Raw genomic sequence first — 15,852 nt, 5'->3', positions numbered from 1 at the left:
CCTTAGCCCACATGACAATTTAATGCATTTAGATCGAATACCTAATATAGGTATGAATATGGGTTTGGATCTCCATATTATCTAATGTAATTAGAGACTTACCCAAATCAGATTTGGATAGGTCCTAATTACATTAGGAGTGAGGTCTATTTAAATAGACAAGAGGGAGAGTTTGCTCGTTACTAGTCTAATTACTCTCTTGCACTTTTTCCCCTCTCTTGCTTCCTATAAACTCTAACTCGAACCAGACTAGAGAGACATTGCTCTTTGATTATTTCTGTTGTGTTTTCTAGTGAAACTTATCAGATTTGAAATGGTTTTCACATCTGCACAAATCCAAGGCAGTTGGAGAAGAAATTCAGTTGAAGACTAGTTGTAGGATCAACCTTCAACATCAACTACACTATTTTCAGTTGGAAGGCCAATTTGAGTATGAGTTTTGACCGTGAACCACCACTTTGGGAGCTACAATTTCTGGACTTCTATTAGGCATGCTCAATTTAATTTTTGAATTCAAATTTGGTTTGATGCAGTGCTAGATTGATCCTAGAAGAATCCAATTCTACAAAACCAAAGAATTCAAATCTTGGGTTCGAACTGATTTTTTTTTTGAAATTCGGCTATTAACCCTAGTTAGTTCAACCATTAAGTAGTTAATTCTTAGTCCACTCAACAAGAAAGTCCTAGCCCGCATGTTTTAATCAATCACTTAATTCATTTTCTCTTTGTTTGCTACTCTTGTCATTTCTATGCTCACTCTTGTTTTGCTACTATTCAATATATTGAATAGTTGAAAATATAGCATTTGGTTCTTTTGTTAATTTAGTGAGTGGTTATTTTAGCTTATTTTTCCTAAGCCCAAAAAATATTAAATTTCCTTGGAACATTGAGGTAGAGATCGGTTTAATGAGGTGAGTGTGGGTGTATAGCACCAAAAAGTTTAGATGGCGACTCCATCCATCCATACTTCTCCGTCCCTTTGATTTGGGCCACACATAGTAATGACTTAAAAGGTCTCCAACATGATAAAATACTTGCTAAATGGGCAAAGGAATCTTTTTCCTCCTTTAGTCGACTGAATTCTCCAATTTAGTCGAATGATGCATGTTATAACTCAGCATATTAGAGTTAGTAGACTATATTGTTTTGGGTAGTCAACTACTCCACACAATTTGGGCATTTCTATGCCTCAACTATCACAGGTAGTCTACTATACATTTTACAATAATCAACTATATCACATAGTTTAGCATTTCATGCCTCGGATGCCACAAGTAGTCAATTATACTATTTTGGGTAGTTGACTATACTATAGAGCCTGGGCAATTTATGTCTTTACTGTTAAGATTAGTCGATTATATGACTTTGGCTAGTTGACTATTGATAACCCAACACTTAAAAACTTTAAAAACATTTGTCTAAAGGTTTGGGGATTCTCCCTTTAATTTACATTTCAATATTGATTTTTCAAGAATCTAAAACTTATTTAAATCCAAGAAATCCTAAGAATCGAATCTATTCTAGCCATTGATCTCTAAGGTTGACTTAACCAAATTTAGTCTTATTAAGCATCATAAAAAGTACATTTCAATCAACTAATTACATCAAGAATATAAAAATATGACTTTTAAACCAAGACTTGATGTAGGCTTCCTCCATGTTGAGTTATTGTAGCATAGATCCTCTTGAGCAACTCCAAAGCCTTTGAAGCTTTTTGTAGCCTTTCTGTGCTTGAATTTCTTTGGAGCATCCTCATTGAAGAGATTGGAGATAGTATTGAAAATGTAAAGCTCAGATAGTTGAATCAAGCAATGCTTCCATTTCTTTTTATTATTAGTAAGTTTGCTTAACACAATCATGGCTTAGAGAAATTTACTTAGTTTAGCTGCAAACTTAGCACACTATTAGTATTATTATTATTTAATTATGACATCAAGGGTTGACACATTTAATCCAAAAGATTGAATTGTTTTGACTTACCACCAAATACGAAAACAAAAATTCAAATTACACTTCCATCCTTAGAGTTAGCGAGGGACCAAATTAAAATAGGGTATTTTAGACAAACAAAAGTTCCACACTCTCATTCACACTTTTAATGGTAGTATAGATTAATGGGTGTGGGTCTTAGTCTTCTTTTAAGTGTTTATTAGTATTGCTGTCTTCTTGTAATTTTACATTTATTTATGATTAAAACTAATAAAAAACACGATTAAGGGAGCTGGGAGACTGTTTGATTCTCTTCTTCTAATACCCCATTTCTCTCTCTCAACTCTTTTCTAGTGGTCTGAATTTTTTTACACCTACCTGTTTTCTCTGTTGTTTTCTATAATTCTTTGACTAGGGTGACCCATGTTCAGATCTCTCTTCCTATTGAAATATATAAAATACTTCACTCTCATGCATCCATATATTAAGTATTCTCTGTCAACAAAGTCTGTCATTTTATGATCAATCCTACCTCTAAACATTTGGGAGCAGTGAAGTGTATCTTAAGATACTTGAAGACCACCCTACATTATTGTCTTTGTACTGTTGTTTCTTCTTTTTCTCTACACCGTCATTCCTTTTTGACACCAACTAGGCTGGTTGCCCTGATGGGAATTGTGTTTGTTTTGTTTTCTTTGGCCCTGACCTAGTTTGTTGGTCTTCTCGAAAACAAATTAACCATGATGTCAAATTCAATTGGAGCACAGAGTGAATATAGCTAGAAGTTTAGCTTGTGCCATATTTGAACTAATTTGGCTTCAATCTTTGCTTCATGAGCTACATTTAGATATCTCCTCTCCAATTTTGTGGTGTGATAACCTTGATGCAATCGTTTTTTAGTGCAAATCCATGCAGTTTTAACTCTTGCATTAAACACATTGAATTTGATTTTCATTTTTCTTTTGCAAGAGCGCAAGCAGCAAAGAAATATCTCATTGTTATCAGTTCATTTCTAACTATATATGATAACCATTGAGCAAGTTGATGGTGCATCCCTCTCCCATCAACTTGAGGGCCGTGGACTGACAAAGGTAATCCATGTCATACGAATGATAAACAGTTATCAAGAGAGAGAGAACTACGATAGAGATCTCACTCAACAGAACTCATCCAACTCCTAACAAATAAGTTTTGGTTGTGTTAGTTTTTATCTTTTTTACTTTCATGCTCATCTTGTATATGTAAATTAATACAAACATGATAACTGTACAAACAAAGAATAAAAAAACAAAGTGAACTCACTTGGATGTCTTGTATGCAATTAAGAGAGAATTCTACAAATCGTTTCATCATTAATTGCAGTGCAGATATGTTGTTGTTGAATTGCATATGGAGTAACCTTCATGCATAAATTCTGTTAACTTTGGAAGTGATCAGTAAGGTAAAACTCAATAAAAGTCTTAATCCTTAAAAGTAAGGGAAATATGAGTTTTCGAACATTTGCTTAGAGTACTTTAAAGAATTAATAATTACAAATACATTTTCTCCTTAGATTGTTAAAATTGGAACACAGAACCATGTCTACTCTAACATCCAAAGGACCTAGATCTACATCATAAAAGTCCTCCCATATCTTGTTTTTTGAGTCTAGCTAGAAAATACAAGGGGATCAGAGACTTCTTGATCTCCTTGGGAAAGTTCTCAAATTTGGAGACATACACCATTTCCTAGTAGTATAACTCCTACCCATCAAGTAGAAAGTGCAGCTCATAGCAACACAGAATGCATACACTGTTTGACAGATGAAGGTCGATCCCTAGCTACAAATACAGAAGTTTCAGACAGATAATGTGAACAAATAACCAAGTTCATCAACAAGCCCCCTTTGGGTATCTTATATCCTTTCTCACCCTTGTCCCCCAGTTTTGAAAGAAGGTAAAAATTGCCAAAAATCCCAACTATGAATATAACAAAGCCTTCGTACTTGAGATCAAGCAATGTCAGGCCTTGTGTAAAGAGCTGCGCATATATATATATATATAATGGTTGCTGTAGAGGAGAAATAGCCAAATGAGATGATGATGATGGGAGCTGAGAAACATCGATCAATCCCTCCAATATGTTTGTGAATAAACAGAACCTAAAGAGAAAAAAAAAATCAATTAGTATTTTAATAATTAATCAATTGGGTCATCAATTCAATAGAAAGATCTAAATACTATCTTGGAATGGGCACAAAATGGCAAGTCTGTTAAGAGTCAAATTGGATGAATTAGAACTTAATTATTTTGGATAATCCCAATCATCCAAAATTACACAAAAAGCAGGTCTGTGGCCTGCAAGATTACAGAAGGCCTGTGCGCCATGTCTATCATATCTCCATCTACTGTAATTTACTATAAAAGTCCATAAGAGTTTTTTTTTTTTTGTTTTAGAGAAAGCCATAGGAGTGTAATAGATTCAGGTGAGTCTAAATGAGATCATTATAGTACCCTTTTAAGTTTCAAAAGTCGAACATTATTCCATTTTATGCAAGAGCAAGAGCTGTGTGCCAAAGTCTGGTCGACACTGTTAAAGTTGCAGACCCAGAAAATGAACTGAACATAGGTAGTCGTGCAAAATTGGCTTTGACTAAACCTAATTTCGTTTATAATAAAGCTCAGTCTGGAAAGAATATGTATTTGCACTGTACAATTTGTATTTGTACTCTTTACAATTATGTACAGTACAAATACATACAAAATACAATGTTTTGCACTCTACCTATTTGTATTGTGAGAACTGAACTGCATGACCATCTTAAACCTGGACCCCTCATCTAGGAAAAGGCCCAAGGAGACAGCAGCAAGAAAGGCGGGAGCATATATACAAGATAAACAAGCTAATTAAGCCAGTTCTGCTAGACAGTATGGCATCTTTGCCCGGTGTTTTCCTCTGAGAATTGCCCAACTTTGAGTACTGGAGGCTTTTTTTCCCTTTATTATCTCTAAGTAACCAGCCATGGCTGAAAATACCAAGCCGATCACAGACATGGACATGATGAATACAGATGGAGAAGGTGGATAAAGAAAGCCTAACAACCAAAACATATCTGGTCTAGCTGTTTCTCTGTCAATTTAATTTCTTTTGTGATTTATTAGAAATAATCTGAGAGCTTGATGATGTAGAAGGAAACCAGAGATTCTGTATGGGTAGACATTGTCATCTAGTGCATGAGGGATGATACTCTTCCATGCACATAACTTGAAATGCTTTTGGACCAAAAGTAAAACAAAACTAAAGGTAGAAAATAAGATTAAGTGTAGAAGAAGGTGAAAGAACAGAAAAGGAGGAAGTTGAGACTTGAGAGGCTAAAAGAATACTTAGTTGTAGCCTTCTCAACAAGGTATAATCGATCACTGATAAAAAGATTAAATTACAATAATACCCTCAAGGAAAAAAGATATAAGCCTAAAACCTCTCTGACCCTAACTAATATTAAGCATAATAGTCCCATAAGAATAATCCTCCCGACAAACAATAACTTATATTTCTTTTCAAACAATATGGGTTCCTCCTTTGACAATAGAGGAATGTCATTATCTTCTTCTATGCCCCCATAAATGCCACCATACACCACATAGTGTTTTATAAGTGTTTCGTTTCAACTGTTTTTTATTGAAAAACACACAAAAAAAAAAAATTATTTGATAGAGATGCAAGTCGGTTAGGCATTGAAAGGGATTTGGCTTATTATTATAATATATTTATAATGACACCTAAAAAAAAGTCAAAATTTTCAAATTTCAATGTACCACATCACCTTATTGATTGATTCAAAAAATGTTTCCTTTCCCGAATCCTGGAGCTAATCATTGCAAAAATGTTTTTTTTTTTTTGAAAAAAGGTGTGCCAAATGTAATTTTCTTACCAATTCTGTTTAATTGCTGATGTGTCATGAATGCCACGTCAGAAAAAAATGGGCACCAGTACCGTCAATGAAAGCTCACATCTGCTGTGAGCCTGCGACAACTGTCTCTGTATTTTCCAAGGGCACGATCCTCAATTGTTTCAAGTTCAAAACATCTAGTAATATGCTTTTTGGTTGGGTTGTTAGCATGTTTGTATTTCATTGGAGGGTGGCAAAAAAAAAAATGCTGTGACCATGGTCAAGGCAGATGCAAACTCTGTCAGTGCAGCGTTTCAGACAGCAATTAACTGGTTGTAGCTCACGTCTATGTACATAGAGAATCGGAAGTGCTAATTATATTTTACTGAACCAGATTGAATTTCCATGTGCTACAATTGTTCTTCCTTCACAGATAACTGAAAAAATGTGCCTTAAAGAAATGATGCTGCAGGATTTTACGCATTTCATGTCTGAGAAGTAAGCTTCATTCACTTAAGTCTGAAGTATGAACTTTAAGTTTCCTTTCTATCACTGCCATCTTCTCCATGGATCCCCAGATGCTTATTAGGCCTTTGCATGCAGGTTGGAAGCTCTATTTGATCAGTTGTTCGTCATATGTGTTTGAGAATTGAGACACTGCTATTGAGGCATTAGGAATCTGATGAACATTAAACAATAATTGCTTATAAATCATATAAATTTTGGCGATGCTTTTGAAAAGTAAATACAAATATCCAATAGAATTGACAGAACAGAAAGTAGAAGTAACATAACCAAACCCAGAGATGGTAAATATGTTTTTGAAGATGTCCATACTTCCTCTTTGAATAAGATATGAAATATCTTAGGCTGATTGTTGTTTATAGGACACAAATAAACAAATAATTTCCATCAAGAATGATAAACAATGCCTTTCTAAATTTACAGAGTTAATTCCAGGAAAACAGTCTAAACTTATACTAGCTGCTTAAGAGGCAAAACCTCTAAGTTAAGGTGCTATGTTACTGATTTGAGAGGAAATGATTGTTCTCTGATGGACTAAAACTGGAGCATGGAAAAGAAACGATGCTTAACCATCAAAATTGTGATTCTTATTTGGTCGTTAGTAATCAATTAATATTTTAATAAAGCTATTAAACACAATATATTTCAAAACAAGATACAGTCTATAGACAAACCCTTTTTGTTTTTGGCTGACCCACCGTCCAAGTACTTGGAGTACATGTATTTGTTGGATACCATGCTGATCCATTTTATCAGTTTAGATTCATAGAAATCATGTATGCATATCATTTTGAATTTCAAAGTACCTCGCATGGACTAAAGCAACTACTTTTGCTGCCTATAATTTATGCTACCCATGGAAATTAAAGACCATCCAAACCTAGCTTTCGACTAACTAATTAGAATTTTAAATAGATTTTGAAATTTTGAAAAATATAAAACTGGTTTAAAATTAAAAAAAAATTCTAGAATAAATCCTACACCTGATTGGACTTGATACAGAAATTCACAAACTTGTATTATTCATGGGCACAACTTGCTCAAACTACATCCAATTTTCCATGAGCACGATGTTGGGCCTAAATGATAGGTCATAGGACTGCAATTAACTGTTTTTTTCTTTTATGTTGATATAAAATCCTAGGAATTCGAGCAAGTTGACTTTGAAAAAATTGACGTGTAAAAAATGAAAAGAAAAGGCATGATTCATGGAAGATGGACCTCAGTCTTGGTCATGGCAAAGCTTCAAACTTCAACCATAGACATATACATTTGCAAAAGTTCTCATGATTAAAGTTTATTTATAATAAAGTAGCAATTATAAATTATTATTATTATTATTATTATTATTATTATTATTATTATTACAAAAAACAAGAAGAAAACCAATTTCCATTTCTAATAGTACCCCTGTCCCGCCGATTGTATCCAGGACCAGAAAGTAGCCTTCATTATTGAGGTCAAAGTCCCAAGTCAGGCAGGATAGAAGATCATTTGGATAATCCACTTCTTGATGAACTACCAACTCTGAGAAACAACTTGATTTTTGACTTGATATGTAACCCAGGTACAGGCTACAATCTTGACAATGAAGGAATTGGCTATAGAAAAACATTCTCCATGCAAATATGAAATACAATCAAATTGGAATTGGGCAACTAGAAACCCACAATGAGATAAGTCCCAAGAAAATTGTTAACAAGCAAAAGCAGCTGCATAGCTTAAACTCTCACATGTTCTGGTAACCATATAGCTTCATGATGTACATCCACATGGAATTAGTGAGCAGCCCTATAGTGTGAACTGCTTATTCTTTTTTTGCAGATAATTAACAATCAGGTTCTTATATCCTTAACACTCTGTCAGATAAGAACAGATAATATATGCTTCCAACATATTCACCCCCTAGTGGAGGCTATTGCCAATACATGCCCAAGAAAAACCTAGGTGAAAATGATGGGAGTACAACTAATGGGTGGCTGAAATTTAATATGAATGGAGCATCTGCAAATGAATTGAGGGAGAGTTAAGACAGTTTACCTCTCCCCTCCCTTGTACTTGATTCAAATTTTTTAATGAAAATTTCTGTTGTTGATCAAAAAAAAAAAAAAAAAAAGAATGGAGCATTAAAAGGGAATTGTCATCACAAGATAATAATTGGTAAGGATTCTGAAGGATAACAGTGATAACCGTGAACCACTGGATGCATGTTGGACCTCAGCAGTAGTCCAACTTCCCCAACACCACCAGCTTGAATTGGTAATTATCAAGACGTACAAATTGGAGGCAAGCAGTAAACTAGAGGCTGGTGCATCTTTTTACCATCCACAGTGGCATCATCTACTAACATTTAAGAATATAGAACTAACTCTATAACCAGAGAATATAACGGAATGATGTATAAAATAGCTAAATATGCAATGGCAATCATCAATAGATAACCATGGGAGAGGAACCTGTCACACTGGCTACTCATGCTCTGAGTGAGGACCAATGTTTTAATATACAGCCTACTATAATAATTTAAATCTATGAGGTCTGAAAGATCTTAAAGAGAAAGTAACAGACTGAACAAATTCTAGATAATGGAATTGAGAAAATGTTTAATGAGACACAAAATATGATGGATGGTAGAATTTTGTCTTTTATGCATAAAAAACAATAAAGCTTTTATGACGAAGGCTACAATTCATAATCATGACTTGAATACAAATGACCAATCCAGTAGTCAATATTTTCTGTTTTGGAAAGTTCTCTAGTAAAAACAAATGACAATTAAAAATGCCATGCTTACCTAAAGCACGATAAACAATAATCATATGCATCATTACAGATTCTGCTTCACAAAATATGATACCTGGATACTTATAAAAGGATGCCATGTTGGATACTTCAATTTTTAGTCTAAATTTTGTAATCCAATACAGTATCCAGCCAAGTCCCTGCCTTATCTGGGTAATAATGTCACATAAAAGTTACATGTTACTTTCTTTGCTTTTCACTCTTTTTTGTTTAGTTATTTATTTTGTTTGATTGTTGTAAATAGGACATGAGAGGTAGTTTCATCTTTTCAATAGATTTTATTAGCTCATCCCTACTAAAATCGAGAAAGGATTAGCTGAACGCAATAGCTGTTCAGCGGGCTGTGGAACCAATGATAAAACTCCACACCAATAATAAAATACATAGCACCCACAACCATTTAACCTTTCACTCTGGGCCCCATGTATTTTATCACTGGTGTGGGGCATTATCATTGATTCCACAGTCTGCTGAACAGCCATTTTATTCAGATAATCCAAATTTAATAAAATCATGCATTTGAACTTCATTTGATCTGGCTACAACTATTAATAATTTGAGATGATTATATGCAGCCTTTCTAATAAAGCTCTACTTTTTTTCTTGATAAGTTAAAGCTCTATAATGACAGTACAGTAGTGATGTACCTGTTCCATAAGGATTGAGAGATTGAATAATTTGTTCCTAAGGAGTTGGATTAAAAGAGTAGCTTTGAAAAAAATCAGAAATTCTACTATATTAGTTTGATTTAAAGACTAGTTAGGAAGGGCCATTAGAAAGTCGGTAAGAATCTTCATATTTTTTAGATATAGCCATAATTTGAATTTTAAATATAATCTATTTAGTGGGGAGAATGCTTTGTTAAATTTGGGTTAAGAACTATTCGTGCTCACAGCTAATACCAAAGAACAATTTGTGAATTTCTCCTCTACCAAAAATTCTAGGAATAGATGATGATAAAGGTAATTAACCAACTTACCATAAATTAAATATAGATGTCTGGGATCTCCAATGCTAGTGGTAGAGCTGCTTCTGATCACAAGAGTCCTGTCAAAAAAGACAAAATAAAAGCAATAATAGTGGTTCCATTGCCTAATAAAATGATATAGCTATCAAGGTGCATGGACTATAAAAGAAATATTCTGTGCTGGCCTTAGTAAGATATGGATACTTTCCATGTGTAAAACAAAGCTATCTCCAAAGGAACTTGGCAATACTAACACATAGAAAATATGAGAATGGATTAGTCATAGTACCTTGTTTTGAACTGTTCTAACACCAGAAACTTTTCCTCTTTGTGATTTGGATTTGGAACCATTGAGCTTGATTTTTATTATTGTTTTCTTTTTTCCTAAAAAATTAGCATTTCCTGCACTGTCATATTTTGGATGCTTCAGGTTCCAGGACTCCATTTCTAACTTGGACTTGCAACCAAGCTCAACACTAATCATACTTTCATTTTCTTCGTCCACAAAGCTTTCAGCTTTTATAGGTTTCTGATCTCTTTCAATTGTGCTAATAGAGTTTGTTTTTCTGTCCCTTAGTTTGGACATGCTTCCATTAAAGTTGATCTTCAATGTACGTCTCTTCTTCCCTGACAAATTAATGCTGCCTGTATTGTCATCTTTTGGGTGTTTTCCCTTCCTAAATTCCTTGATTAACTTAGGTCTGCAATCTTGCTCAGTTATAGCCATAGTTTCTTTGCCTTCATCAACAGACATTACATATTTGATGGTACCCGGATCAATAGCATGTGGCACTACAATTGGATAAGTTGTCCAATCTGTTGTGTGACTCCTATCCAGTTCCTCCAAAATGCAAGGTCTAGCTGTAGCAAAAATATCCACTAGCAAGCGCTTCTTAGGTTTCCCCTTGTGTTTCTTTCTTTTCTGCCTCAATCTCTTATTAGGAGGCATCTCCACAAGACTCTGATCAGCATGCCAGGTTGGACTTGGAGAAGTACTTGAAGAGTGAACTTTCGGAACCACATGATGGCAAGCAAGATCAAATTTTTGTCCATTTTCTCCATTAGTGTATCTACTGGCAGAAATAGATAAAAGGCAAACCCGTTTCGAAACTTCTGAAACTGCTCCATCAAGGTAGGTTTCACTCTCAAGTTTGACACTTCTTTTCTGTTCATCAATTGCTGGGAAGTATTTCTCAGAGAAACTAACATGTGTTTTTTTATCCTGACCACAATTCAAGCCCACATCTTCTCTATGTGATGGATTCCTCACTAAATCAGGAGCTTCAAATGGTGGGAGCACTCTGTTGACACCATGTTTCATACAGACTTGCAAATATTCATCAGGAAATGGCCAATTATGAGAGATATTTCTCTCACGAGCTGCAAAAACATACTCCCTGAAACATAAAACATGATGAGAAAATGATTGCTCCTTAAACAGATTATCAACCCATTTAATGTGAAAGTTGTATAAATAAATTCCATTCGAGTTCTGTTTCATGGTCCAAGAGCATTTATATGCCAGAAATAACGACTGCTGTAAAATCTAACATGAAATCATATTAAAATTGCTAACGAAGAGGCAAAGAAAAACATGAAAACCACCAAAACAGTATTGATATACACATTTATACCCAGAATAGAACATTGGACATTTAGACTAACATAAAATTATACAAACGACTAGAAGACAAAATAAATAAAGAAAGCAAACAGAGCTTGAACAAATTTAACATTCCGAACGTTCAAAAAGTTGAAAATCAATCCGAATCTAAGGATGGTTCTTCAACAACCAACAGGCTTTGAAAATATGATCATTAAACTCTAAACATATAACATTTAATGTTACGAAAAGGAAAAAGAACTCCCAAAGAACTCTAAAATTCTTTTACATGATAATCCAACCAATTAAACAGCACATCAAAAAACTAAACTTCTGATACTAGAAACCTAGGTAGAAGAACTTAATCAAGCATCTCTTTTGCATGATATCGAGTATTGTGAATATTAACCAGAACTACCCGTACGAAAATAGCCCAAACAAAGGGTTCTAACGACCAAGCTACACGCATAATCAGGTTTCAGTACATAAAGTGAAGCATGGATTCTATGTGCATGCATCCATGGTATAATCTCATCAAAGGATTGAAAGCTAGATCAAAAGCAAGGAAACCTAGAAAACTATGCCTGTATGTTACCTTATGGAGAATGGTTTGGTCATGGCGAGCTTTACATTATCATTCGTAACGATTTGTTGCTTCGACGAATTCAGGAACCCTAGCGCATTTTGCTCCCGAGAACACATTTTGGAGAACCAGTTTCTAGAAGAATCTAGACACCAACATCATCAGGGAAGACTGTTCATATATGGAAACTAAAAACCAGGTCTGACCCAACAGAAGTTGCAGTTTCTGAAATCATTCCAAGCAAACTAGCCCATAGAAACTCCATAAAATCATGATTATACAGCCCAAGAGAAGCAGAAGCAATGCGTGAAAACCCAGAAATCAGAAGAACCCATAATTCAAAACAGTGCGAAAACTCAAAAATAACTGAATCTTTTGAGGTCTATAAAAGAAGTATGAGGGCTAACAGAGTCGCAGACATGGAAAGATAGCTAAGATAGAGAAAGAGATAGATGTGGAGAGATGAAGGAATGTTGGAATTGAAGCGATTATGTAGCATGAGATGATAATAAGATCTCTGATGGCATAAAGAAGCTTGAGATTGGAGAAAGTAGTTGGGAGAAGAAGAAGAAGAAGAAGATGGCGAAGAAGATGGAAGGAATGAAGAAGCAAGGAGAAGTTGAATTGGTAATAGACTAATAGTAAATAATAATGTGACACTGGAATGCACAGAAGAGGAGCAGCTCTCTCTCCTCTCTCTGGTATGAAAACAATGCATTCAGTGGAGAAAGAAGCGACGAGTCCTTTCTCCCGTGGACCGTAGTGTTCTTTTCCTTTTGCTTTGCTTTCCTTTTCTTGTTGTTGTCTTTAATGCAAATCACAGGGGTAGAAATGTAAATCAATGGTAACAATGCAAATTATAGTTCTCATAATTGTAGGTGGATGAATTGATCCGACTGATTCTAATACATTTTTAGAGATGTATTAGAATATTTTTTTGATACGTATGAAAATATATTAATAATATTAAATATAAAAGATCAATAAAGTGTATGTATTCATACGAATTATAAATTTTAGTGGGTTTTATGAAAAATTGTATTGTAATAAATATATGGAAATACAATCAAATTTATCAAAGCATTTAACTATCATTTGTTAACATACAAATTCATAATTCTTGTTTCTAAGAGGCTACAATAAAAAAAATTAATTATCTAGCTCCCTATTCACTAGAATGAAAGTGATAGTTTTTTTTTGTATTTAATCAAATGATAATTTTCTATGGGCTGAATAAAGAGAAGACTGTTCATATGAGTTTATGGATACATCAATTTTTGTTTTTAATTAAATAGAAATCATAAAATTCTATCACCATATCATATAAAATATATCAATTTCTTTTTTATATAATTTTATCTAGTTTTCAAATTTCATTAAAAAAAATACTATGTTTAACTATTTATAAACTATAATTCTTAAATTTTAAGGGATGGGAAAAGCTTAATTATCCTATCCAACCATAAAGCATATATTGGCACAATTTCTAAGCGAATATATAATTTGTTTGGATTGATGGCCTTACCCAAGAGGGGGGGTGAATTGGGTATAACTTAAAACTTTGAATAGATTGAGTTTAAATACCTTCCCCCAAAACTGAAGCAAAGCCTTCTTGAAGATTCAAATCAAGTAACAATGAAATAAAAAATTAATTAGTGTATTCAGTAATTAATTAGAAAATTGCTCAGTGATTAACTTTATTGTTGAAAAACAAGCTACACCTTCAAACAAATAAGCAACATAAATGCAGAGATTGTAGGGGTTAACAGTTAAACAAATATCTATACTACTATAAAATGTATGAACTTTCTCATAATATTTCTGGAATTTTGGTTGGACAAAAATTACCCTTTTATGTAATATTTTCTGAAGTATAAATAAGGGCAAAACAAGTATTTCATATGTTTAATAAAACATATTTAAAGACTGAAATTAAAGACCGTAATTGCTCTTCACATGTTTAATAATCATATTTAAAAACTGAATTAAAGACTATAATTGATCAATCTGCATTGAATATTAAGCTGGATATCGCAAAGTCTTCATATTTGGGAAATACTAAAGGTTTTGGGTTCAAAGCCCTTCAATGACCAGCACATAGGAGAGGGAGCAAGTCCTAGAAAGACTTTTATTGGTGGATTAGCCAAAGACACAATCTTATCTACATTCACAAAGTATTTCAGAAAATATGGAGACATAACCGATTTAGTGGTAATGAAAGATCGATACATTGGGCAATCAAGGGGTTTTGGGTTTATTACTTATGCTAATCCATTAGTTGTTGACAAGGTTATTGAAGAGAACTATGTTATTAATGGAAAACAAGTTGAAATTAAAAGAACCATACCTAAGGTCTCTGTACAATCTAGGGATTTTAAAACAAAGAAGATTTTTGTTGGTGGGGTGCCAACAACTATCGCTAAAGACAACTTCAGAAAGTTCTCCAAGTATGGGAAGGTGGTGGATCATCAGATCATTCATGATCTTGCAACCAATCATTCTCAAGGCTTTGGATTCATTATATTTAACAGTGAACAAGTTGTAGATGATATGTTAGTCACAAGGGTAATATGATTGATATGGCAGGCACCAAGGTGAGTTTAATGAAACTGTTAAGTCGTTATGTACACCAATATGGTTTTACTTCATATTGCAACATGCAACTTCTAATTAAAAAAAAAAGTATTTTTATAACATGCTTGATAAAACCTATTTAAAGATTGAAATTAATGAAGATAATTTCTCAACATGAATGGTAATTGAAAGTGCCCAAATATCAAAGTATATTTAATATTTTACTCCTCTATCATTATAGTAAATGATGTATTACAAGTGTCTTTCTATTTCATGTACAATTGTCCTAAATTGTCATTGAATCCCGTGTTCTCAATTGGTTGTTGCATTGAATGAACAATGAGTTTTTTTTTCTTTTATTTAAGGTAAATTTCTAAAACCGCCCATGAAAATTTCGACCATTGCCTCCCTTTAAATTTGGTAATTGCAATCACTTCCCCTAAACTTTCTAGCACAGTTGTAAGTAGATCCCTTGTTAGAATCCTCTAATAATAGACACAAAAATGTTCAAAATACCAATTCAGTTATTATTGAGGATGATTTTTATGGAAAAACAATACAAACTTTATGAATAAAAGAAAAGAGTAATTGCATGGGTATTTTGGACAATTTCATGTCTCTTGTTAGAGGATTCTAATAGAGGGGGTCTACTTGCAACTGTGTTAGAAAGTTTAGAGGAGGTGATTGCAATTACCAAACAACAATTTACCCCTTTTTTTTTATAGCAATTAGTAGTGCTAAGTATTCAATTAATGTCAAGTTAACATCGAATGACCAAATCTTGGTTATAGTTTAATTGGTCATCCACCTTCTCAAAGGGACAAAAAGGTAGAAGCGGTTGTGCCAAATTGGGAAATGACATGTACACTTGTAGAATTATTCTAATCACCCATTTCTATAGCTTTCAAAAAGATCATCCATTTTTTGTATAAAATACATTACAATGACCCATTTCAATGCTTATTTGTTTCTATGAACCGACACTATCCACTCTAATTTTT

General features: G+C 33.6%; 1 protein-coding gene and 1 pseudogene across 1 annotated transcript; one reads left to right on the top strand and one right to left on the bottom strand.

Moving 5' to 3' along the window:
* Positions 1-6,146: 6,146 nt before the first annotated feature.
* LOC104605296 (uncharacterized) lies at positions 6,147-13,065 on the bottom strand. The gene is made up of 4 exons (XM_010270015.3): positions 12,290-13,065; positions 10,381-11,488; positions 10,104-10,171; positions 6,147-6,476 (listed from the first exon to the last, which is right to left on the bottom strand). The coding sequence occupies exons 1-3, from the start codon at positions 12,394-12,396 to the stop codon at positions 10,139-10,141; spliced, it is 1,248 nt and encodes a 415-aa protein (XP_010268317.1). The 5' UTR covers positions 12,397-13,065; the 3' UTR covers positions 6,147-6,476; positions 10,104-10,138.
* On the top strand, positions 12,878-15,029 carry LOC104605329 (heterogeneous nuclear ribonucleoprotein 1-like; annotated as a pseudogene).
* The last annotated feature ends 823 nt before the right edge of the window (positions 15,030-15,852 follow it).

This window comes from Nelumbo nucifera, chromosome 1 (genome assembly GCF_055504915.1).
Source record: "Nelumbo nucifera cultivar China Antique chromosome 1, China Antique-T2T, whole genome shotgun sequence".
Classification (NCBI taxonomy): Eukaryota; Viridiplantae; Streptophyta; class Magnoliopsida; order Proteales; family Nelumbonaceae; genus Nelumbo; species Nelumbo nucifera.
This window is presented reverse-complemented; position numbering and strand designations above follow the sequence as displayed.